The following is a 26097-nucleotide window of genomic DNA, read 5'->3' on the forward strand; positions in this document are numbered from 1 at the left end:
ACCCGATCCAACCCCTTCACAATCTTATATGTTTCAATAAGATCGCCTCTCATTCTTCTGAGCTCCAATGAGTAGAGTCCCAATCTACTCAACCTCTCCTCATATGTCCATCCCCTCATCCCCGGGATTAACCGAGTGAACCTTCTTTGTACTGACTCGAGAGCAAGTATGTCCTTTCTTAAGTATGGACACCAAAACTGTATGCAGTATTCCAGGTTCGGTCTCACCAATACCTTGTACAACTGAAGCAATACCTCCCTATTTTTATATTCTATCCCCCTAGCAATGAAAGCCAACATTCCATTGGCCTTCTTAATCACTTGCTGCACCTGCATACTTACCTTTTGAGTTTCGTGCACCAGGACCCCCAGATCCCTTTGTACTTCAGTACTTTCCAGTTTCTTGCCATTAAGATAATAACTTGCTCTACGATTTTTCCTGCCAAAGTGCATAACCTCACACTTTCCAGTATTGTATTCCATCTGCCAAATCTCTGCCCACTTACTTAGCCTGTCTATGTCCCCTTGAAGGTTTTTTATGTCCTCCTCACTCACTACTTTCCCCCCCATCTTAGTATCATCTGCGAACTTTGATATGTTACACTCGGTCCCCTCCTCCAAATCGTTAATATAGATTGTAAAGAGTTGGGGACCCAGCACTGACCCCTGCGGAACACCATTAGTTACTGATTGCCAGTCTGAGAATGAACCATTTATCCCAACTCTGCCTTCTGTTAGATACCTCTTTACAACCTTGGTGCTGGCCTTTACCCTTCACCTAATTTTCTCAAAAAAAAGATTAGGGGAGTGCACTAGGTAGTTATATTTGGCCAGGCTCGCAGAAGGACTCTGCATTTGCCAACTTGGCAATGAAAAGGCTCACTATGGTGCTGTTACCGACACTTCTCCATTAGTCCTCGAAGGAATACCCAGAACCCTTCCTGAATAAACCCCATCAGCAGGGATAGGATGAGAGACAACTTGACAGTAGGACCACTCATCTTGATTAGGGGAGAGTATGGAGATGCCAGCATAAACCCTCGATCCGATTGCAGACCTCACGATCTGAAAACAATTGAGTGCTTCTTTTAACAGATGATATTGTGGTGTTAGTGGATTCGCCTGGGGATCGAGTGCTGGAAGGCATTAGCTGGAGGATGGGTATAAAGATACATGCTCACAGAGCTCAATGCCCACCATCACAGGGTTGCAGGAAGGCAAACAGCTGCTGCCACCAAAGAGTGGAAGCAGCATTTGATTAAGTACGGTGTGTCCACACTGTGACCAGGATGGCGGCAATGTGTTCACATTTTCACATGTTGAGCTGTGTGGCTCACCGCAACGCTCGAGTTCAAGCTTCAGGCCTTTCTTTTCCTATATCGTTGGCTCCCATGTGGACCATGATGACCAGCTATATCTACCCTATTGAATCCTTTCAACATTTTAAACACCTTGATCAGATTTCCCCTCAATCTTCTAAACTCAAAAGAATACAAGTCTAGTCTGTGCAATCTGTCGTCATACTTTAACCCTTTTAACCCTGGTATCATTCTGGTGAATCTGTGCTGCACTCCCTCCAAGGCCAATATATCCTTCCTGAGGTACGGTGGCCAGAACTGAACACAGTTCACTGAATGATGATCAGGAGCAGGAACCCTGGTTGATTTTCCCCTGACCCCTCCATAGCCTAGGGACGCTGAGGCCAATTGTAGCATCTCAAGTGTCACATGAAACATAGAAGATAGGAGCAGGAGTAGGCCATTTGGCCCCTCGAGCCTGCTCCACCATTCAATGCGATCATGGCTGATCATCCAAGTTCAGTACCCTGTCCCTGCTTTCTCCCCATACCCCTTGATCCCTTTAGCCTTAAGAAATATATCTAACTCCTTCTTGAATATATTTAATGAATTGGCCTCTACTGCCTTCTGTGGTAGAGAATTCCACAGGTTCACCACTCTCTGGGTGAAGAAATTCCTCCTCATTTCTGTCCTAAAATGCCTACCCCTTATCCTTAGACTGTGACCCCTGGTTCTGGATTCCCCGACCATCGGGAACATCCTCCCTGCATCTAGTCTGTCCAATCCTGCCAGAATTTTATGTTTCAATGAGATCCCCTCTCATTCTTCTAAACTCCAGCGAGTACAAGCCCAATCGACCCAATCTCTCCTCATACGTCATTCCTGCCATCCCAGGTATCAGCCTGGTGAATCTTCGCTGAACTCCTTCCATGGCAAGAACATCCTTCCTCAGATAAGGTGACCAAAACTGCACACAATACTCAAGATGTGGTCTCACCAAGGCCCTGTACAACTGCAGCAAGACATCCTTGTTCCTGTACTCAAACCCTCTCGCTATGAAGGCCAACATACTATTTGCCTTCTTAACCGCCTGCTGCACCTGCATGCTGTCACCTTGACTGAGGTCAGCTAACTCAGCATGCAGCAGGATTGAGCCTGAAACTTTCTGCTCTGCGTGCTGAGGACTGCATTTACTGAATGAGCCATCAGTGAAAATTCACCTGTACTTTCTTTCTTAATGATTTTTAACATTCTTAAATGAGCAAGAGGAAAGAAAGAACTTGCATTTGTAGAGTATCTTATCCTATTTCTTAAAAACATCTCAAAGTGCTTTACGTAGAGTGAATTACATTGTGCATTTCAGTCAGTTTCCTCAGTTTGCTTTGGGTCTCCGCACCATAGGAAATGAACGTCGAGAATGACTGAACTGCGAGAGACTCAATAACTTAGGGCTCTGCAAGTAGCCACACAATGAAAGCAATGTTTCAGTTCTAACTTGTGTAGCAACAGATAAAATGATGGGGGCAACAATTTCTTGGCCTAAATGAGACCTTAGGTTAAAAACTCTGGATGAGTCACAAGAGCTGCCGGTACATTGTCTGGGGAAGGGGACCAGACTCTGCCGTTTCTTCAAATCCTCCTCCCTAAATGGAGTCTATGGATGCCTCACCAATGAAAATGGTTTGAACTGGGGGCCACGCCTGGCCAACTAGAGCAGGGTTGGGAGTACAAAGATGGTCTTGTGTCGAGATACTTTTTTGGGTTACAATTTGGAAGGTCTTCCAATGTCCCTGTGGGGGATATTCATACTTTATCTTTGTTCCATAAATATAAGGTCTTCACCAATAAATCTAATAAAGAATTCAGGAGAAACTTCTTTACCCAGAGAGTGGGGAGAATGTGGAACTCGCTACCACAGGGAGTGGTTGAGGCAAATAGCGTAGGTCATTAAAACAGATTATCCGGTCATTATTATATTGCTGTTTGTGGGATCTTACTGTGCGCAAATTGACAGCCATGTTTCCTACATTACAAGTGACTGCACTTCAAACATACTTCATTGGCAGTAAAGCACTTTGGGACTTCCTGTGGTCATGAAAGGCGCTATAGAAATGCAAGTTTTTCTTTATTGAAATGCTTGAGTGCTTGGCACCGTTTATTGCTCAAATCTGCTCAGTGCCAATCAATGCCGATGCCCATTTAACAATGTCTGACTGGGTGTGAGGTGCAAAGAACCTTTAGCTGGTGATAAAGGAACAGGAGCAACTGCGCAGGTCCCGGATCTTTAACCATGAGTGGGGGTCCCGTGGGCAACACCACCTGGCTGTAACTGTGGGGCAACATTTCCACATGCGTGGTCAATACACGGTTTCCCAGACCCTGTCCGACACAGCTAACCTCCAACAGCGTGTGAAGAAGGAAGAAGATTTCTTTCTCCTGCATGTGTACAGGTCCTGAAACACTTACCTATCCTTGTGATAATTTCATTAGTCTCCTTAACCGAGCTGGACTCGTACACCAAGCAGTCAAAAGACGTCGTCTGAGGCGTTTCCGGGGAGACCCTGAAATAAAGCAACCTCCTCTTAACATACAAGATTCGCACACAAGGACTTCAAAAACTGCATTGTAGCCAAGTTAAAGTACAATGTAACTACTGCAAGGGGAGAATTGTTAGTTTAATACCGTTCTGGATTAAGAAATATAACTTGGTTCTATGTATATTTGCTAATTCTTTTTGAAATCATTGAATTATATTTACATTATTCTAGAGTTGTTCCCATTTTTTTGGACAGTAGCTGTTGGTAATGATTCTGCTGTTGCCATTTACACCTCCTCTAGACCCATCTTTTATTTCTTTAGTTGTCCCATTGCCATCTTCTTTTGCCTTGCACCATCATCCCTTTTGTCATTTAATCTCTCCTGCCTTCCACCCTATCTCGGGCCTTCCCTTTTGTTCTTTCCTCCCCTCCCGCTTTCCCTGCCCCTGTACTTGCTTAAAACCTGTTGTATCTCTAACTTTTTCCAGTTCTGACGAAAGGTCACAGACCATAAACGCTAACTCTGTTTCTCTCTCTCGACAGATGCTGCCTGTCCTGCTGAGTGTTTCCAGCATTTTCTGTTTATGCTTCAAAAGTACTTCATTGACTATAAAGCGCGTTGGGCCATCCTGAGATGGTGAAAGGTGCTATATAAATGCAAGTCTTTCTTTTCCTTTTAATGTCACAGGAGACATGAAACTTGCATGTGCATCTACCATGGTTCACTGACGCAGAGAGGGATGGGTAAGTTCGGCCTCGGACAGCAGTAATTGGACAGACAGAGCGAAGCCCGGGATTGAACAACGGGCACAAGGGGATGTGACTGGTAGATTCAAACTCCAGTGTTTCTGCATTGATCTGGAGAGCAGGGATGAGGGTCAGAGACCAGGTGCCCCTCACCTTTAGGTTCAGCTTGTACTGACACAGACATACGCATCACACAGCCACGGGGCTGAGAGTCTCGGGGCTGAGAGTCTCGGGGCTGAGAGTCTCGGGGCTGAGAGTCTCGGGGCTGAGAGTCTCGGGGCTGAGAGTCTCGGGGCTGAGAGTCTCGGGGCTGAGAGTCTCGGGGCTGAGAGTCTCGGGGCTGAGAGTCTCGGGGCTGAGAGTCTCGGGGCTCAGAGTCTCGGGGCTCAGAGTCTCGGGGCTCAGAGTCTCGGGGCTCAGAGTCTCGGGGCTCAGAGTCTCGGGGCTCAGAGTCTCGGGGCTCAGAGTCTCGGGGCTCAGAGTCTCGGGGCTCAGAGTCTCGGGGCTGAGAGTCTCGGGGCTGAGAGTCTCGGGGCTCAGAGTCTCGGGGCTCAGAGTCTCGGGGCTCAGAGTCTCGGGGCTCAGAGTCTCGGGGCTCAGAGTCTCGGGGCTCAGAGTCTCGGGGCTCAGAGTCTCGGGGCTCAGAGTCTCGGGGCTCAGAGTCTCGGGGCTCAGAGTCTCGGGGCTCAGAGTCTCGGGGCTCAGAGTCTCGGGGCTCAGAGTCTCGGGGCTCAGAGTCTCGGGGCTCAGAGTCTCGGGGCTCAGAGTCTCGGGGCTCAGAGTCTCGGGGCTCAGAGTCTCGGGGCTCAGAGTCTCGGGGCTCAGAGTCTCGGGGCTCAGAGTCTCGGGGCTCAGAGTCTCGGGGCTCAGAGTCTCGGGGCTCAGAGTCTCGGGGCTCAGAGTCTCGGGGCTCAGAGTCTCGGGGCTCAGAGTCTCGGGGCTCAGAGTCTCGGGGCTCAGAGTCTCGGGGCTCAGAGTCTCGGGGCTCAGAGTCTCGGGGCTCAGAGTCTCGGGGCTCAGAGTCTCGGGGCTCAGAGTCTCGGGGCTCAGAGTCTCGGGGCTCAGAGTCTCGGGGCTCAGAGTCTCGGGGCTCAGAGTCTCGGGGCTGAGAGTCTCGGGGCTGAGAGTCTCGGGGCTCAAAGTCTCGGGGCTCAGAGTCTCGGGGCTCAGAGTCTCGGGGCTCAGAGTCTCGGGGCTGAGAGTCTCGGGGCTCAGAGTCTCGGGGCTCAGAGTCTCGGGGCTCAGAGTCTCGGGACTCAGAGTCTCGGGGCTCAGAGTCTCGGGGCTCAGAGTCTCGGGGCTCAGAGTCTCGGGGCTCAGAGTCTCGGGGCTCAGAGTCTCGGGGCTGAGAGTCTCGGGGCTCAAAGTCTCGGGGCTGAGAGTCTCGGGGCTCAGAGTCTCGGGGCTCAGAGTCTCGGGGCTCAGAGTCTCGGGGCTCAGAGTCTCGGGGCTCAGAGTCTCGGGGCTCAGAGTCTCGGGGCTCAGAGTCTCGGGGCTCAGAGTCTCGGGTAAGTGCATGGGGTCAGATTAACGTGCCACGTAAGTTATCATAGCTCATCGCATAATGTGTCATATTGTGACTTGCCTCTTGTGCTGCGACAGGAGAGCCAGGGCCGCAATGTCAGGTGACAGCAAAGAAAGACTTGCAATTATATAGCACCTCAGAACATCCCAAAACGCTTCACAGCCAATGAAGTACTTTTGAAGTGTAGTCACTATTGCAATGTAGGAAACGCAGCAGCCAATTTACACACAGAAAGATCCCACAAACAGCAGTGTGATAATGACCAGATAATCTGTTTTAGTGATGTTGGTTGAGGGATAAATATTGGCCAGGACACCGGGGAGAACTTCCCCTGCTCTTAGAAACATAGAAGATAGGAGCAGGAGTAGGCCATTCGGCCCCTCGAGCCTGCTCCGCCATTTAATGAGATCATGGCTGATCATCCAAATTCAGTACCCGGTCCCTGCCTTCTCCCCATATCCCTTTAGCCTCAAGAAATATATCCAACTCCTTCTTGAATATATTTAATGAACTGGCCTCAACCGCCCTCTGTGGCAGAGAATTCCACAGGTTCACCACTCTCTGGGTGAAGAAATTCCTCCTCATCTCAGTCCTAAATGGCTTGCCCCTTATCCTTAGAGTGTGACCCCTGGTTCTGGACTCCCCGACCATCGGGAACATCCTTCCTGCATCTAGTCTGTCTAGTCCTGTTAGAATTTTATAAGTTTCAATGAGATCCCCTCTCATTCTTCTAAACTCTAGCAAATATAAGCCTAATCGACCCAATCTCTCCTCATACATCATTCCTGCCATCCCAGGTATCAGTCTGGTGAATCTTCGCTGCACTCTCTCCATGGCAAGAACATCCTTCTTCAGATAAGGCGACCAAAACTGCACACAAGATTCAAGGTATGGTCTCACCAAGGCCCTGTACAACTGCAGCAAGACATCCTTGCTCCTGTACTCAAATCCTCTCACTATGAAGGACAACATACCATCTGCCTTCTTAACCGCCTGCTGCACCTGCATGCTTACCTTCAGCGACTGGTGCACAAGGACACCCAGGTCTCTTTGCACTTCCCCTTCTCCCAATCTATGGCCGTTCAGATAATAATCTGCCTTCCTGTTTTTGCCACCGAAGTGGATAACCTCACATTTATCCACATTATACTGCATTTGCCATGCATCTGCCCAATCACCCAGCCTGTCTAAATCATACTGGAGTTTCTTTGCATCCTCCTCACAGCACACACAACCACCTAGCTTTGTGTCGTCTGCAAACTTGGAGATATTACATCTAGTTCCCTCGTCCAGATCATTTATATATATTGTGAATAGCTGGGGTCCTAGCACCGATCCCTGCGGTACCCCACTAGTCACTGCCTGCCACTCGGAAAAAGACCCGTTTATTCCAACTCTTTGCTTCCTGTCTGCCAACCAGTTCTCTATCCAAGACAGTACCTTACCCCCAATCCCATGTGCTTTAACTTTACACGCTAATCTCTTATGCGGGACCTTATCGAAAGCCTTCTGAAAGTCCAAATACACCACATCCACTGGTTCTCCCTTATCTATTCTACCAGTTACATCCTCAAAAAATTCCAGTAGATTAGTGAAGCACGATTTACGTTTTGTAAATCCATGTTGACTTGTCCGATCCTGTCACTGTATTCTAAGTGCTCTGCTATTATATATTTTATAATGGACTCTTAGCATTTTCCCCACTACCGATGTCAGGCTTACCGGTCTATAATTCCCCATTTTCTCTCTACCACCCTTTTTAAATAGTGGGGTTACATTAGCTATCCTCCAATCCATGGGAACTGTTCCAGAGTCTATAGAATTTTGGAAGATAACCAGCAATGCATCTACTATTTCTAGGGCCACTTCCTTAAGTACCCTAGGATGTAGATTATCAGGCCCTGGGGATTTATCGGCCTTCAATCCCGTCAATTTCCCTAACACCATAACCCTACAAATACTGATTTCATTCAATTCCTCCCTCTCATTAGACCCTATGTTCCCCGACATCTCTGGGAGGTTATTTGTGTCCTCCTTTGTGAAGACAGAACCAAAGTATGTATTTAATTGGTCTGCCATTTCTTTGTTCCCCATTATAAATTCCCCTGATTCTGACTGCAAGGGACCTACGCTTGACTTCACCCATCTTTTTCTCTTCGCATATCTATAGAAGCTTTTACAGTCAGTTTTATGTATTGGAGGGAAGACTACCCTTAAAAAATAAGGGTATCCTTGCCCTTCAGCACTCCTGCTGTCCCTGCCCCCTTCCCGGGTACCCCTCCTCCCATGCTGGATAATTGCCCAGCACAGCAACAGCTCTTCACTGGCAACTGGCAGCCATGACTCAGTGGGCAGCACTCTTTCCTCTGAGTCAGAAGGTTGTGGGTTCAAGTCCCATTCCAGAGCCTTGAGCACATAATCTAGGCTGACACTCCAGTGCAGTAATGAGGGAGTGCTACACTGTCGGAGGTGCCGTCTTTTGGATGAGATGTTAAACCGAGGCCCGGTCCCACCACTAAGGTTCAAGGTCCAAGGTCCAAGTCTACCCTTAGCCGCATGTTTGTGCGATGTGCCCCACTTACGCCACGCAGTAAGCAAAGAGGGTCCATCTGTTCAACCGGTGTCCAACCGAAGAGATTTCAGGGTAGTGATGATGAAAGAGGACCTGAAACAGGAACAAGAGAAACATCAGGATTCCAGAGACTAGAGTGGTATAGCCATGTTGGAATAAAACAAAACAACGGCCAAATGTTACTTACGTTTGTACTGTTGATTTGGAGAGAAACCTGACATGAAATTCCTACAGCAGTTGGGACACAATTGGAACATGCGCAGCATGAGCTAGAATGGGGAAAATCAGCAAGGGTTCCCACTCCTGATCACTATCCACAGACAGTGTACGGTGTCAAGGAAGCTTTACTCTGTATCTAACCCGTGCTGTACCTCACCTGGGAGTATTTGATGGGACACTGCAGAGGGAACTTTACTCTGTATCTAACCCGTGCTGTACCTGCCCTGGGAGTGCTGATGGGACAGTGTAGAGGGAGCTTTACTCTGTATCTAACCCGTGCTGTACCTCACCTGGGAGTGTTTGATGGGACAGTGTAGAGGGAGCTTTACTCTGTATCTAACCCGTGCTGTACCTCACCTGGGAGTGTTTGATGGGATAGTGTAGAGGGAGCTTTACTCTGTATCTAACCCCGCGCTGTACCTGCCCCGCGAGTGTTTGATGGGACAGTGTAGAGGGAGCTTTACTCTGTATCTAACCCGTGCTGTACCTCACCTGGGAGTGTTTGATGGGATAGTGTAGAGGGAGCTTTACTCTGTATCTAACCCGCGCTGTACCTGCCCCGCGAGTGTTTGATGGGACAGTGTAGAGGGAGCTTTACTCTGTATCTAACCCGTGCTGTACCTGCCCTGGGAGTGTTTGATGGGACAGTGTAGAGGGAGCTTTACTCTGTATCTAACCCATGCTGTACCTGCCCTGGGAGTGCTGATGGGACAGTGTAGAGGGAGCTTTACTCTGTATCTAACCCGTGCTGTACCTCACCTGGGAGTGTTTGATGGGACAGTGTAGAGGGAGCTTTACTCTGTATCTAACCCGTGCTGTATCTGCCCTGGGAGTGTTTGATGGGACAGTGTAGAGGGAGCTTTACTCTGTATCTAACCCGTGCTGTACCTGCCCTGGGAGTGTTTGATGGGACAGTGTAGAGGGAGCTTTACTCTGTATCTAACTCATGGTGTACCTGCCCTGGGAGTGTTTGATGGGACAGTGTAGAGGGAGCTTCACTCTGTATCTAACTCATGGTGTACCTGCCCTGGGAGTGTTTGATGGGACAGTGTAGAGGGAGCTTCACTCTGTATCTAACCCGTGCTGTACCTGTCCTGGGAGTGTTTGATGGGACAGTGTAGAGGGAGCTTTACTCTATCTAATCCGTGCTGTACCTGCCCTGGGAGTGTCCCACAGGGGAATAGGACCGCTACCAGCCAGACAGAGGGAGAGATGCACAGGACGTACGCAATACCTCAGACAGAAACAATCCATTAAGAGACAATAAGCAGATGTGCAGCAGCATCTACTTCCGCCTTATGGATCAAGGACTAATTAATAGAAAGAACTGTAACCAAATTGTATTAACTTTTGTAGACAACTGGGGTGATCTTTTTTTTCCCCACACTTAGACACGACAAACACGTACCACTCTTTAACCTATCATAGAAAAAGATAAAACTTAACATGAAATCCTTATATATTTCGACCTGGAATATCCAAGGTCTACGCTCTTCACTGCGAGAAGTGAAGAGTAGGACCCCAGAGTTCATAGAGGAAACTAAAGATCTAGATATTATCATTTTACAGGAAACTTGGTATAAAGGAAAAGGACACACCGGCTGTCCCCAAGGGTACACTGAGCTAGTGGTCCCCTCCAATAAATTACCAAGTGTAACCCAAGGCAGAGACTCCGGAGGCATACTGATCTGGTTTAAAACAGAACTTAAGAATTACATCAAATTTATAAAAAAGGGCGAAAACCATATGTGGCTCAAACTTGAGAGGGAGATTATCTCAAACACCCAAGATGTTTACATTTGCGCACTTTATATCCCTCCAATCGATTCCCCGTACTACAAAGAGGACACCTTCTCCAACATGGAGGGGGAAATTATCCAATACCAGGCCCAGGGGAACGTGTTGATCTGTGGGGACCTCAATTCAAGAACGGGCGAAGAACCAGACTTCACCAATAATCAGGGAAACAATTACGTATTCGGGAATAACCACTTTGACATCCCTTCCCTTCCATACAGGCATAACTGCGACAAGCAGTCAAATACCAACGGTAAACAGCTACTACAGCTCTGTCGAAACCTGGGTCTGTACATTGTCAATGGTAGGTTCATAGGAGACCTCCTAGGAAGATCGACCTACTGCTCACCTCTTGGCTGCAGCACAGTAGACTATATGATTACCGACTTGGACCCATCCTCTCAGAGCATTCACAGTCAAACCACAAACAACACTGTCAGATCACAGCCAAATTACTATGTTTCTCAAAAAGACAGAAACAAACAACATAGAAACACAACCCAGTAAACTGTACAACACCAAAAAATCGTACAGATGGGCCAAAAATGACACGGAAAAATACCAGAAAACAATTAGCAATGCATCAACTCAAGCTCTCTTAGACACCTTTCTGGATAACATATACACTCACAATAAAGAAGGCGTAAACCGGGCAGTTAGTAAACTAAACAATATTTTTGATAATTTGGCAACAAATGCAAACTTGAAAGCTCGCAAGAACAAACCCAAAACAAAAAACTATGAAAAATGGTTTGACCATGATTGCCATAACATGAGGAAAAAACTTAGAAAACTATCAAACCAAAAACACAGACATCCAGAAAACGAGGAATTACGCCTTACTTATTGTCAGACGCTAACACAATACAGAAACACACTCAGGACCAAAAAAGAGCAATTTATTAAGAATACACTCAGCTCCATGGAGGAATCCATTGAGTCGAATTGTTTCTGGGACAACTTGAAAACACTACACAAAAAACAACACGACGATTTGTCCATTCAAAATGGGGACACATGGGTAAACCACTTTGAAAAATTATACCAGAAAAACACACTAGGACCAGAGCAACACCAAATACGCAAAAAACTTGAAAAGCTTGAAATGGCCATAAAAGATAACCAAAACCCGCTAGACGCCATAATAACAGAAAAAGAACTTCTTGAAAAACTCAAGGACCTGCGACCAGGAAAAGCTTGCGGGACAGACGGCATACTAAACGAGATGATTAAACACGCAGACGACAAACTGAAACTGGCTATCCTAAAACTCTTCAACTTGGTTCTGAGTGTCGGTTATTTCCCTGACATCTGGAACAAAGGACTCATAACACCCATATACAAAAGTGGGGACAAAATCGACCCAAACAACTATCGAGGCATCTGTGTAAACAGTAACCTGGGGAAGGTATTCTGTAGCATCATAAACAAAAGACTTATAAACTTCCTTGAAGAGCACAATGTCTTGAGTAAAAGCCAAATTGGATTCCTGCCAAACTATAGAACATCCGATCATATCTTCACCCTACAGACCCTAATTGACAAACACGTTCACCATAACAAAAGCAAAATCTACGCATGCTTTGTAGATTTCCAGAAGGCTTTCGACTCCATCTGGCATGACAGTTTATTCCTGAAACTTATCGAAAGCGGGGTAGGAGGGAAAACATATGATGTAATTAAATCAATGTATACAAACAATAAATGTGCAGTTAAAATTGGAGACAAACAAACAAAATACTTCCCACAGGGGCGGGGGGTGACGCAGGGCTCGCCAATCTCACCGACACTCTTTAATATTTACATTAATGGATTGGCAAAACTACTTGAACAATCTACAGCACCCGGCCTCACCCTATATGAATCCAAGGTTAAATTCCTCCTCTATGCCGACGACCTGGTTCTGCTGTCACCAACTAAGGAGGGTCTACAGCAGAACCTGGACCTGCTGGAGTCGTACTGCCAGACTTGGGCCCTGACAATAAATCCCCAAAAAACCAAAGTCCTTGTGTTCCAGCAAAGATCCAAACAACATGAACCCACAATAAATTTCACAGTAGGAACAACCAAAATTGAACAAACCACTCACTACACATACTTGGGCTTAAAAATCAGTTCTACGGGAAACTTCAAACTGGCTGTGAATGAACTGAAAGAGAAAGCAAGAAGGGCTTTCTATGCCATCAAAAAATCAATCCAAATAGAAATCCCAATTAGCATTTGGCTCAAAATTTTCAAATCAGTAATTGAACCAATTGCACTCTATGGCAGTGAGGTCTGGGGACCACTAACACAACAAGATTTTGCAAAATGGGACAAACACCCAATTGAGATCCTACATGCGGAATTCTGTAAAAGTATCCTCCGGACTCAAAGGAAAACAGTAAACAACGCATGCAGGGCGGAACTAGGCCAATACCCATTAATAATCACTATCCAAAAAAGAGCCACCAAATTTTGGAATCACCTACAAATGAGCAACCCCCAATGCTATCACTACGACGCCCTGAAATGCCAAGAGCTGACCATAAAGAAGAATACCCTCAGTCAACTAGTCCTGGGACTCAATAAAGTAACTAATAACAATACTAACAATAACCAGCCCCAGGACAGTGACAGGGTAACACAAAGAATTCGACCCAACACAATCGTCGCTAAGCAAAAGGAAAAATATCTGTCATATTGGGCAGAAACAACAAAAACCCAAAGCAAACTCAATTGCTACTTGGCCCTAAACAGACAATACAACATAGCTGATTACCTGACCATGGTAAAGGATAACAAACTGAGAAGAACCTTGACAAGGTACAGACTTAGCGAACATAGCCTAGCGATCGAAAAAGGCAGACACAGGCAGACCAGGCTGCCAAGAGAAGACAGGATATGCTCTCACTGCAGTCAGGGAGTAGTTGAGACAGAGATGCACTTCCTCACAGCCTGTGGAAAATATCAGGGCATCAGAGAGAATTTCTATCAAAAATTCTCACAAATATGCCCTGAATTCAGAAATCTGACTGACAACCAAAAACTCCCATTCCTACTGGGGGAGGAGAGAAGCTGTGTAACACTGGCGGCACACTATGTTACAGCTTGCCATGAACAGAGGGACAACCAGTAAACTAAGACAAGAGTATATATAAACAAGGCGAAAATATATTTATAAACTCAGGGATATACCTGTTTATACACTGTATGAATGGAACCGCGTTTATGTGTTCAACCATAAATGTATTTTGATGCTTTGGCAACATAAGATGTACCTTATCATGCCAATAAAGCGATTTGTATTGTATTGTATTGTTTGATGGGACAGTGTAGAGGGAGCTTTACTCTGTATCTAACCCGTGCTGTACCTAACCCGTGCTGTACCTCACCTGGGAGTGTTTGATGGGACAGTGTAGGTGTAGGATCGATTCCTCCCGCCCCCAACCCCCCCCAACGGTAAAAATATTGGACTATGAAATATAAAAACCCAAAACTGCAGAGGCTGCAAAAAGGGCTCGGCGATAAAGGGTTAATTGAAACATCGCAGCCGAAACTACGAATCTAAAATCTGAACAAGAACATCTGCATATTCATCTACCTTAAAGGGTTACATTGTCCACATTAGACCATGGCCCCCAAATATCAAGTTTCAGTGCAGGCCTAAACAATGGGCCGGGCCTCGAACCTTTTGAATACGAATGCTAACAGAAACCAACAACTTCGCATATGCAGTCACTTTGGGAAGGTTGCACTGTCAGAAAGATATCTCTAATCAATGGACAACACCTGGGACAATTCACACATTTTGAAACGAATCGTATGCTCAGGAGGGGGCCAGGAAATGCTGCAAGTTGGTTTTGGTTTAAATTAAGATCACTTCGACGGCAGAACAGCGAACAGAAAGATTCGGGCCTACAATCAACTCCAAGAGACAGCCGATCGGGAGTGGTGATTGTATGTTTCAGCCAAATCGTAGAGGGGGCTTTTGTGATTGAGTCTGAGTGAGTTTGAGAGTTTCAGTCAGATCACAATAAGGGTTTTGTGATCGAGTCTGGGTAACTTTATGTGTAACAGTCAAATCGCGACGCGTTTAACTGTGTCATAGTGTCGATGCAAATGACCCTTGCGTAGGGGTTTGTATTTTGGGGTTGTTAGCCTGATATAAATCATAAGGATTTATACGGAGGAAGTAATTGTGTGTGCGTGTGTTCAATAAACAAACGAATCAAAGGTTGAGCCAAAACCCTGTGCCATGTGTATTTTGTTTTTATAAATCCTGACGTCCAAGAACTGTGTGTAATGGGGGACTGGTATCGGAGAAACCCCCTTACAGAATCTGGCGACCGCGGCAGGACGTCAAGGTTTAGAACAAAATTATGGACAGGGTTAAGTGCAAGAAACCCGCGACGGAGGATAGGATATCCTCGAATGTGTTTGGGAAAGTAAACATTTCTGAGCACTGGGTGCGGAAAATGTTACACTCTGACAGTCCGTTTGAGAAAGCGGTAGCGTGGACGTGTAGTAGTTTACATAAGAAATTGAAGGAAAGGGCGATTTGGCCAATATGTATGCAGAAACAAATTCAGATGCTCACAGAAAAAGTTGAGCATTTAGGAATAGAGAAACAGGAATCAGAAAGTAGGGCAGGAGAGAGAGAGGCCGTAGTGAACCGGCTGACAAGATTTGAGCTCTGAAAGGCAGAAGAGAAAAGCGCAGGAAGAAACAGCTAGAAACACGTTCGAGTACCTGCAATGTCAGGTCACCGAAAGCAGAAGGCAGGGTCAGGCTCAGCGTGAGGAAGGTAATAGGAACTCAGAGAGAGTTGACAAGGCCGAGGAGCAGTTAAAAGATACACGGGTGACAGACAGGGTAGTCAAACACCGGGTACATGAAGATCACGGGCCGTGTAATGAAAAAATCCGTACGTTGACCCGAGCATTATCCAGGGCCAGGGGGATGGTTTGTCTCATGGTCCAGGGGAAGTTGGGGTAGACTGGGATGAGGAGGAAAAGGAGCCCGATGATGGGATCCAGTATAGAGAGGTTCGACCGGCTCCCGAAGCACAGGGACCACCGGGACCGATGGGTCCTGCGACAGCAAAAGTTCGGTCCACCCCCACAAGGCGGTGGTCAGAGGCCATTGCAGTGATTCTGGGCTTCCCTACACGTCCCTTCAGTTGCAGGAAATGCTGGCCAGTGTGCCGAAACTGAAGCACCGAGGGGATGCCTCTGTTCATTTTGCCAATGTAGAGCAGATAGCAGGGGGGGGGGGGGGGGGGGGGGATCAATAATTGGGACAACGACGAACGGAAAAAGCTGACACTGTTCTCTCTAGATGGGAAGCTGTACCAGGGTTTGTCGGCAGCCACTCAGTTAGGAGGGGGTACCCTGGACAGGGTAAAGGACAACATTTTAATGGCGCTGGGATATAGCCAGGGCAGCCCGTTCTTGCAGGTCGATCAGAGCAGACAGCTGGCTGACGAGGCACCGGATACATTCGCAGACAGGTTGTGGCCCGTGTATCTGAAAGCGGCGGGGGGAAATCTAGCCCAAGCACCGTTGTTAGGGGCTCCCAGGAATCATTGGTTCAGGACCCTAGTGACTAACAGCCTGCCACGGATCAGGGCGAGGGCGGAATCATGGTTCGACTCCGAGGATGTTAATAATAGTCAGGCATGTTAAGGAAACTGACTCTGGCTTTTAAATCCAACCGAGGGGAGGAGAATAAACAAAAAGGGAAAAGTACACGAGATGAAGGGAAGCGTGGATGGTAGAAAAGAATGGAAGCAGGAGGGGGGTAAGGTGGACAGATCCCAGGCGTGCGTTAACTGTGGCAGAATGGGACACTGGAAAAGGGAGTGCAAGTTCCCAAAAAGGGAAAAACCAGGATACGGGGGTCCCTCAGGGTCAAAACCACGGGTAGTAGAGGCGGAGAAGGAGAGGGTAGAAGACCCGCTGGAACCTCTAGTGACCGCGTTACGGCAGGTTATGGACAAAGACCAGGGAAAGCGGGACGCAGCCCTATGTGGTGAAAAGCCCAGCGCGTCCCCACTTCCCCCATGGCTAGGGCGCACCCAGCCCGAGTACCTGTGCCCGCTCACCTACGATGAGTGGGGCAGACCTTGTGTAGAGATCAGGGTAGAAACATAGAAGATCGGAGCAGGCCATTCGGCCCCTCGAGCCTGCTCCGCCATTCAATGGGATCATGGCTGATCATCCAAATTCAGTACCCTGTCCCTGCCTTCTCCCCATATCCCTTGATCCCTTTAGCCTTAAGAAATACATCTAACTCCTTCTTGAGAGGCCGTTTGGGGAAAGTATCTAGTGGACACCGGAGCTTCCAGTACAGTGGTTCACTCACCAAACCCAACCACTTCTCCATGGTCGAGCAGGGTCCTATTTAAGTTAGTGGGTTTCACAGGGAACGAGCAGGCTGGGGCGGTATCGAAACCTTTGTCTATACGGTTAGGGCCCCTTGTCACTAAGTGGGAATGCGTACTGATGCAATGGGATCAGCCCGGCGCGGGGGTCCTCGGAGCTGATTTTATGCTGGTCCACTATGTGGTCGTGGATATGAGAAACCACTGTCTATGGGGGGCGGTTGGTTCTGATAAACCTGAGGAAGATCTAGTTATTCCCAAGGCGGAGAAAGTGAAAGGTAGTGTCTGTACTATGAAACCGAAGGGTAGCTATGACTTGGAACAATTGGTCCGTAGCACCCTGGAAAGGTATCTGGGGTATGTGAAAAATAATCTCGCAGTGACTGCGGAAGGGTAACGGGGGTAAAGGTGGAGGTACACGGGGACCCAATGTTGCGACCTCAGAAACAGTATAGTTTTCCCCTCAGGTAGTGGAGGCGGGGAAGGAGAGGGTAGAAGACCCGCTGGAACTTCGAGTGATCGCGTTACAGCAGGTTATGGGCAATGTCCAGGGAAAGCTGGACGCTGCCGTATGCAGTGAAAAGCCCAGCGCGCCCCCACTTCCCCCATGACTAGGACCCACCCAGCCCGAGTACCTGTGCCCGCTCACCTACGATGAGTGGGGCAGGTCTCACCGGGGTGCTACGGACCAATTGTTCCAAGTCATAGCTACCCTTCGGTTTCATAGTACAGGCGCTACCTTTCACTTTCTCCATTAAAATTTCGTCCTTTACCCCGTCCAGGGTACCCCCTTCTAACTTAGTGGCTGCCGACAAACCCTGGTGAGTGAACCAGTGTACTGGCAGCGCCGGTGTCCACGAGATACTTTCCCCGAAACGGCCTCTACCCTGATCTCTACACAAGGTCTGCCTCACTCATCGTAGGTGAGCGGGCACAGGTACTCGGGCTGGGTGGGTCCTAGTCATGGGAGAAGTGGGGGCGCGCTGGGCTTTTCACCGCATACGGCAGCGTCCAGCTTTCCCTGGTCTTTGCCCATAACCTGCCGTAACGCGGTCACTAGAAGTTCCAGCGGGTCTTCTACCCTCTCCTCTACTACCCACGGTTTTGACCCTGAAGGACCCCCGTATCCTGGTTTTTCTCTTTTTGGGAACTTGCACTCCCTGTTTCAGTGTCCCATTCTCCCACAGTTAAAGCAGGCCTGGGATCTGTCCACCTTACCCCGCTCCTGCTTCCATTCTTTTCTACCATCCACGCTTCCCTTCATCTCGTGTACTTTTCCCTTTTGTTTATTCTCCTCCCCTCGGTTGGATTTAAAAGCCAGAGTCCGTTTCCTTAACACGCCTGAGGGAGGCAGAGAAAGACATGGAAACTGCACTGAGCTCTCTCGTGGAACAAGGGGTACTGAGGCCGATAGCGACCCATGTACATACAGCCCTATGGCCAGTTAAGAAGCCCGATCAGTCATGGAGAGCCACAGTAGACTACCGGGTTCTCAATAAAGATATTCCAGCATGTGAGCCCACGGTAGCAGCAGTAGCCGATCTAATAGGGAATATCCCTGCAGAGGCAACGACGTTCACTGTATTGGACATAGCTCATGGGTTCTGGTCTATCCCAGAACGACGGGAGGATCAGTATAAATTGGCCTTTACATTCAAAGGGCAACAGTATATGTGGACGTGCCTCCCGCAAGGGTTTCATAACAGTCCCTCAATTTTCCATCAGTGTATGGCTAATGCTTTAAAGAATTTCAGTCAGCCTAGCCAGTTGATCCAGTACGTGGATGACCTATTATTATTCTCAGAAAGTGTAGAGGGCCACGGGCCACTACTGGACGAGCTATTAAAGCTGTTGGGGGAGGCAGGGTTTAAGGCAAACCCCAAGAAAGCCCAAATAAGATAGGAGGAGGTGAAATTCTTAGTATTGACGATTATGGCAGGGGAAAGGGCTGTCAACGAGGCGAAGAGGAGGGCAGTACAGGAACTACCCGCCCCAAAGAGTGTAACTGGGGTGAGATCTTTTCTTGGTATGACAGGGTATTGCAGGGATTTTATTGAAGGCTATGCAGCCACGGCAGCCCCTTTACTTAGACTCCTTAGGAAAGGAGTAGGATGGGAATGGGATGAGAGTTGTAAGGAGGCATTTACTCGACTAAAGGAAAATTTACAAACTGCACCCGGAGTAGGAGCAATAAACGGGAATGAAGATTTTTATCTGGAGGTAGCAGCTACTGGGGATAGTTTGAGTGCAGTGTTGCTCCAAGAATGGCATGACAAGTTGAGACCAGTGCCTTATGCCTCCCAAGTCCTGACAGATGTAGAGAGGGGTTACTCGAACTGTGAAAGACACCTCTGGTGAGCTAGTGGGCCATCAAACGTTTCCGGGGTCATCTTTAATAACCTTACTGACATGTCATACCGCGACACAGATGCTATTGGATGGGAGGATAAAAGATGGGACAGTGAGTAGCAGTCGTATTGCCCACTGGACATTGCTACTCTCCCAGATGAACCTGAGAGTGGAAAGATTGGCGGAACCTAAGCTGGCCTTGAACATGATTTATCCAGGGACGAATCACGTGTGCATGATAGAAGGGGTACGGGATGTAAACATGGGATTCCGGGCCGGGCAACATCTGACAGGGAGATATATATGTGGATGGGTCCAGCTCGGTGACAAACGGAGAGCTTAGGACAGGGTGTGGAACTTATGACCCAGGGGCCGGAATAGAGAAAGCCATCGAACTCCCCAGCACAATGAGCACACAGCAGACCGAGCTGGCGGCTGTAGCTTATGTGGTCACGCATCCCGAGGAATTCCCAACCCCCTACACAATATGCTCAGACTCAATGTTCATTTGCAATTCTTGCACTGAATATCTGGCAATATGGGCTAGACGAGGATTCAAGTCCGCCGACGGGAAACCGTTAGTAATCGCCCCACTGCTGAACACAATCAAGGGGAGTATTACATTCAAAAAGTAAAGGCGCACTCTAAAATCGAGCCTAAATGGAAAGATAATCAGAAGGCCGACAAGTTGGCAAAAAAGGGGGCCAGGGAGGGAGTACTTTGGGACCCGTACCAATCTGGACAGATCACGGCCATAAGGGATATGGAGAGCCCACAGGAGGTGAAGTTGCCCCCAGACCTGACCCAGGTTCAAGCACAAGATGCGGTTTTAAAAACCGTGATTAAGAAAAGGGTTGATGGGGAACCAATTGAGGGTCCTTTTGGAGCAGCAGATATAGTGGTCAAAGAGGGGATGCTGTTTAAAGGGGAAAGGTGGATCGTGCCCACACAGTACCGGGAGGAATTTATGCAGCTAGCTCACGGGGCTCCGGGAGCTGGACATCCAGGGCCGGAGACTCCCTGGAAGAAAGTGGAGGAGGTGGGTTGGTGGCCTCATCTCAGGGAAGAGGTGATGGAATATTGCAGGGATTGCCTAGTGTGCGCTGCGAATAATCCAGACCCCCGCCGTAAAAAGGCACCGTTGGGACACGTTAGGAGGGTAGAGGGACCATGGCGTTCTATACAAATAAACTTCATTGGGCTCCTGCCCACCACAAAAGCAGGCAACAAGTATTGTCTGGGGTTGGTGAACATTTTCTCGAAGTGGGTTGAGGCCTTCCCTTGTCGAACAGCCACAGCGTTAAACACGGCTAAGATCCTAGTAAGGGATGTGTTCTCCCGATGGGGATTGCCCCAGGTAGTGGAATCAGATCAGGGGAGCCATTTCACAGGACAAGTCGTGCAGACCACCCTGAAACTTTTAGGGATACAGGGAAAATGGCATGTGGCCCACAACCCCCAATCATCGGGAATAGTGGAAAGGATGAACCGGACCTTAAAGGAAAGGCTTAGGAAGGAGATAGGGGGGTACCCAAAGAAATGGGATGAGCTCCTGCCTCTAGTTCTCATGAATATCCGGGCCAGCCTCTCCAAAAGCACAGGACACTCTCCGTATGAGCTGATGACCGGTAGGGCGATGAGGGCCCCGACTCGTGTGTTGGTACCGGTCCTGACCGAAGCCCAAACGAGGGAGGTCAACCGGGACAGGTTCGTAAAAGACCTCCATGAGACCTTGAGGAAAGTACAATGGGAAGCCAGCAGCAGAAGAATAGAATGCTGTTAGAGCCACAGAGAGTACAGGAGTGGAAAGTAGGGGACCAGGTCATGGTGAGAAATTATGCCCGGGTAGGGGCTGTCGAGCCACTGTACATGGGGCCGTACAGGATAGCGGACAAGGCAAGCCCTATGGTTTATGCAGTGCAGCTGCCAAAACGGACAAAGTGGTTCCACATTAATCAATGTAAACTCTATGGCCCCAGGAAAAGGGGAATAAAGCGAACCAGAGCCCAGGGAACGATCATGAGTTTGACCAATGGAAGTTTTTCTCCCATGTTGTGGGATGACGATGAAAACCCAGAGAGCGGAGCGGTGAGAAGGAGTAGTCGAACACCCCGACCTAGGGTGCCTTGGACGCCTCCTCGCACACCGACCCCGAGCCGCAAGAGGTCCCAACCGGACAGTAAGGAAAAAGGGACGCGGTGATTGCAGCAATCACAGCATGTGTAATATGTACTGTATATAACCGAAGTTTGACCTGTGGAGCGAAGACCTCTCACAGAACGTTGCTATTTTTCTTTTCTTTTATTTGCAGAGGCGAGTCGAACGGATGACGCAGGATGGAATGCACTCTGTGGCTGGGCCTGTTGGTAATCCTGATCAGATCAGGACAGATGGAGCGAGGCGACATCGAGATGTCGTTTACTTACGGGTATATGGGAGGAGCCGGGCCCACCATAACACAGGGAGGTAGAGCACGGGGCTATGACGGGATAGCTACATACCTCCATGAGGGAGAATGGCCGGATGGGTTGGGGTCAAATCCCACTAAATATTCCAATCACACTGGTTACAAATTGGGTGAAGCATCAGTGCCCTGCCCCAAATTAAATGTCACCACCAAAAAGGTACTGGTGAACGAGGGAAGGCAAGTGTGCCGAGAATGCTGGGGAAGTATCTCCGTGGGATGGTGGTGGTGGCTACGGAAAACAGACAAGGCAAAGGGTAATGAATCCACGGATTGGGAAAGATTGGGGAATGACTCGTACAGATCGATTGTGGGGACAAAGGGGGGGGGGGGGGAAATTATGTTGGGGACAAGTGGTGGAAGGAGGAACAAGGGGTTTGTGTGTGTGTGGGAGGATCGGAACGTAAATGCCAGAAGGGGGTGTCCATCGCTTTTAAATGGCAATGGCAAGATTCCAGGTCTGGAATAGACTGGACTCAGAGTTTCGATACACGTGCGGTCCCAGATCCTCCAAACGCAGTCAATGCTACTGAACTAGTAGCGCACGATAAGAAGCCCCTACCATCAGCCCCAAAGACACGGGATAAAGAGGTTAAGTGCCCCATAATGACACCTGGACCTAGGAATGGGTTAGTACTGATTCCAACAGGGAAGGTGTCGTACCATGACGTGTATTACGAGGTAGCATCTGTTATCCTTAATTTGATAAAGGTACCGCAACCCCGGTGGTGCCCAGCTGAAATGGAAAAATTGTACGAGAAACTATTAAAGAAATGTTCCAGCAATTCTACAAGTTGAACTATGGGGAAGAAAGTCGGAAGGATTTGTACAAACGAGCTGACAACAGTCACACCGGTTTGGGAAGACGGAAGAGGGGATTGATCGATGACGCGGCCACGGTGTTTAATACGGGGACGTCACTGGTCAATAGTATAGATGATGCCCAGCTGCAAACGCAGGTCAATGCCTTCCGGGATCAGCTAAAGAGGATACTGGGGGAGAGGAATGAGATTGAGGGACAGGAATTACGAGAAGATTATCTATCACATTTTGGGTATGATATCCCGCCATGACCTGAGCATTTGACAAAACTGGCAAAGGATGTGGAGCTTTCCCAAAAACATTCCCACACTCCCCAGCAGGAAAACACAGAAACGCGAGAGGAGATCAGGGAAATGACCACCCCACCTTGGTGGGACATTGGGTTTAATATTGAAATTCCTCCCTGGATCAGAATTGCCTCACATGTATTGATAATTGTGCAATTATGGTGTTGTATCTGTTCAGGTTATCGTGTAAAACGAAACGAAGGGTAAAAAGGGAAAAACAGGAAAGACTGTATAAAGGGGATTTGGGATTATAGAATCAAATGTATAGACTGTGTAAAAAAATGTGAGATTTGGCTGCGACCGACAATGCACCCTCCACGGCAGAAGAATGGACGGAAGTAATATCTGTTGTGTCCGTGTGTTAATAGAGACACTGAAGGCAGGAGTTAGTTTCACAGGTGTTTACTGAACAAAGTCTGGAGGTGAACTAACTGATACAACACAATATACAGGCTTATATAGCCCGAGTGGCCATTACCGGCATTACAGTACACAGGGGGCTCTGAAAGGCACATACACTACAATTCCTCCCCTTTTAGACAACCAGTACATAAATCATAATATTTTAAGTAATCATTAATTACATGTTACAAGAACAATAATCTACACATGGCTGCAGTTAATCAATTATAAGTCAGTCTCTCTGGAGGCTTCCTGACTCGGTCCGGATAACGCCTCGGTGGTGTAGTAGTTTCTGGTGGTGTAGTAGGTTCTTTTGGCAAGGCTGATTCGGCTTGAATGCCAGTGTCGGGTTCATCTGGTTCCAGTATCACCGGATCGGAGGTAGATACTATGGGTATCTCTACTTCATCATTAGGCGTATAGAGTTGTGGTGTAGGTTGTCCCTTTTCGGATGACTCTATGATCTGGTCAGCATGGTGCCTTATTATGCTTTCTCCAATGTCCACGGTATACATCAGCGGTCCTAGTCCTGTGCAGATAGTTCCAGGCTGCCATTTCTCGGTACGGTAGTCCCGGGCCAAAACTTGTTGACCTATCTGGAAGGTTCTAGTTGGCCTTTCATTCATGCCTTGAAATTGCCGGTTCTCCACGTCCCTTCTGATGTTTGGCTTGATCAAATCCAGCCGGCATCTTAGGCTTCTATTGAAGAACATCATGGCGGGAGTTTGGTTTGTAACCATATGTGGTGCATTCCTGTATGCAAACAAGAAGTTATCTACCCTATGCTGAAGTTTTATGTCTTCATTACCCATGGCCTTTATGGCCTTCTTGAAGGTCTGAACAAACCTTTCAGCCAATCCATTGGTGGTGGGATGGTATGGGGCGGACGTGTAGTGCTTAACCCCATTGTTTTTTTAAGAACTTCCTGAATTCTTCGGACACAAATTGCGGTCCATTATCAGAACAGATCTGTTCAGGCAGCCCATTCCTGGCAAATATGGTCCTTAATACTGTGATGGTTTTTTCCGTGGTGGTGGAGGACATCTTTATTACCTCCGGCCACTTGGAGTGTGCATCAACCGCGATTAAGAACATTGAGTCCATAAATGGACCAGCAAAGTCGATGTGTACCCTTTGCCATGGAGATGAGGGCCACTCCCATGGATGTAGGGGGGCTTGTGGTGGAGCGTTTTGGACCTTCTGGCATCCTAGACAGCTCTTGGTCATTTCTTCGATGTCTCCATCGATACCTGGCCACCATACAAACGCCCTAGCTAGGTTCTTCATTTTCACTCCACCCAGATGCCCCTCGTGAAGCTCCTTTAGCACTTTATCCTGGAGTTTGGGTGGAATCACCACTCTGGATCCACACATCAAGGTTCCTCGGCACACTGACAGCTGTTCTCTTCTTTGCGAGAATGCTGGCAACAGTGGTTCGCCATGTGCTGGCCATCCCTTCACTGTTAAATCGTAGACCCGTGAGAGAGTAGGGTCATTTCTTGTCTCCCTTTCAATGGCAGAATTTGTTACTGGTAGACATTCCACTATGGTAGAGTGGAACATCTCCACTGGGTCTACTGTAGGTGCCTCTTCTACCGTTGGCAACGGTAGGCGCGATAAACCGTCAGCATTCCCATGCTGTTTTGATCCTTTGTATTCTATGTCATATTGGTGTGCCCCTAGAAAAAGGGACCACCTCTGTAGCCTTTGCGCTGTCATAATGGGAACACCCTTTTTAGGGTTGAATATGGAGATGAGGGGTTGATGGTCAGTCAACAAGGTAAATTTTTGTCCGTGTAGGTAATGGTTGAATTTCTTCACTCCCCATACCAGGCTGAGTGCTTCCCTGTCGATTTGGGCATAGTTACGCTCAGCTGAGTTCAATGAGCGTGACGCAAAAGCTATCGGTCGTTCCGAGCCATCAGGGAATCTATGCGATAATACCGCTCCTACGCCGTAAGGGGATGCATCGCACGCCAGTCTGATTGGCAGTGATGGGTTGTAATGAGCCAAAACTTCCTTGGACGTGATTAAGTCTTTGCATTTATGGAAGGCACGTTTACAGTCTTCGCTCCATTTCCAAATTACTCCCGTTTGTAGCAGTTCATTAAGAGGGTGCAGAAGAGTTGATAAGTTCGGTAAAAATTTATGATAGTAATTTATCAATCCCAGGAACGACCTTAATTGTGAAACATTTTCAGGTGCTGGGGCTTTTATGACCGCTTCAATTTTTTCACGTGACTTATGCAATCCTTCCTTATTAATTATGTGGCCACAATATGATATTTGTTTCTGGAAAAATTCGCACTTGGGGCGATTTGCTCGTAGGCCCCGTTCTCTCAGCCTAGTGAGCACCTGCTCCAAATTGGCAAGGTGCTCGTTGTCGTTTTCTCCTGTTACAAGGATGTCGTCTAGGTAGCATTGAGTCCCCGGAATCCCTTGGAGGACTTGCTCCATAGCTCTTTGCCAGATAGCTGGAGCTGATGCTACTCCGAAAACCAGTCGATTGTACTGGTACAGGCCTTTGTGTGTATTTATCGTGAGATACTTTTTAGAGGCCTCTTCAACCTCCATCTGTAGATATGCTTGTGCCAAGTCAATTTTGGTGAAACGTTTCCCTCCGGATAGTGAGGCGAAAATATCTTCTATCCTCAGAAGAGGATACTGTACCGTGTTTACAGTCACCTTGAAGTCTCCACAGATGCGAATTTTTCT

At 47.9% G+C, this 26097-nt stretch overlaps 1 protein-coding gene across 3 annotated transcripts in view; it reads right to left on the reverse strand.

Moving 5' to 3' along the window:
* LOC147102602 (uncharacterized) overlaps positions 1 to 26097 on the reverse strand; it is a 115668-nt gene that overhangs the window by 10056 nt on the left and 79515 nt on the right. For 2 of the 3 annotated variants that reach the window (XM_085963256.1, XM_085963257.1), the window contains 2 exons: positions 8689 to 8771; positions 3764 to 3858 (listed from right to left, as the gene is read on the reverse strand). In XM_085963256.1, coding sequence (XP_085819382.1) covers positions 3764 to 3858; positions 8689 to 8771 — 178 coding nt within the window. Of the gene's footprint in view, positions 1 to 3763; positions 3859 to 8687; positions 8772 to 26097 lie in introns of those variants that run through there. The other variant, XR_015073032.1, reaches the window with a different exon arrangement.

This window comes from Somniosus microcephalus, chromosome 21 (assembly GCF_052327205.1).
Source record: "Somniosus microcephalus isolate GS21.2 chromosome 21, FLI_Smic_1.0, whole genome shotgun sequence".
NCBI lineage: Eukaryota > Metazoa > Chordata > Chondrichthyes > Squaliformes > Somniosidae > Somniosus > Somniosus microcephalus.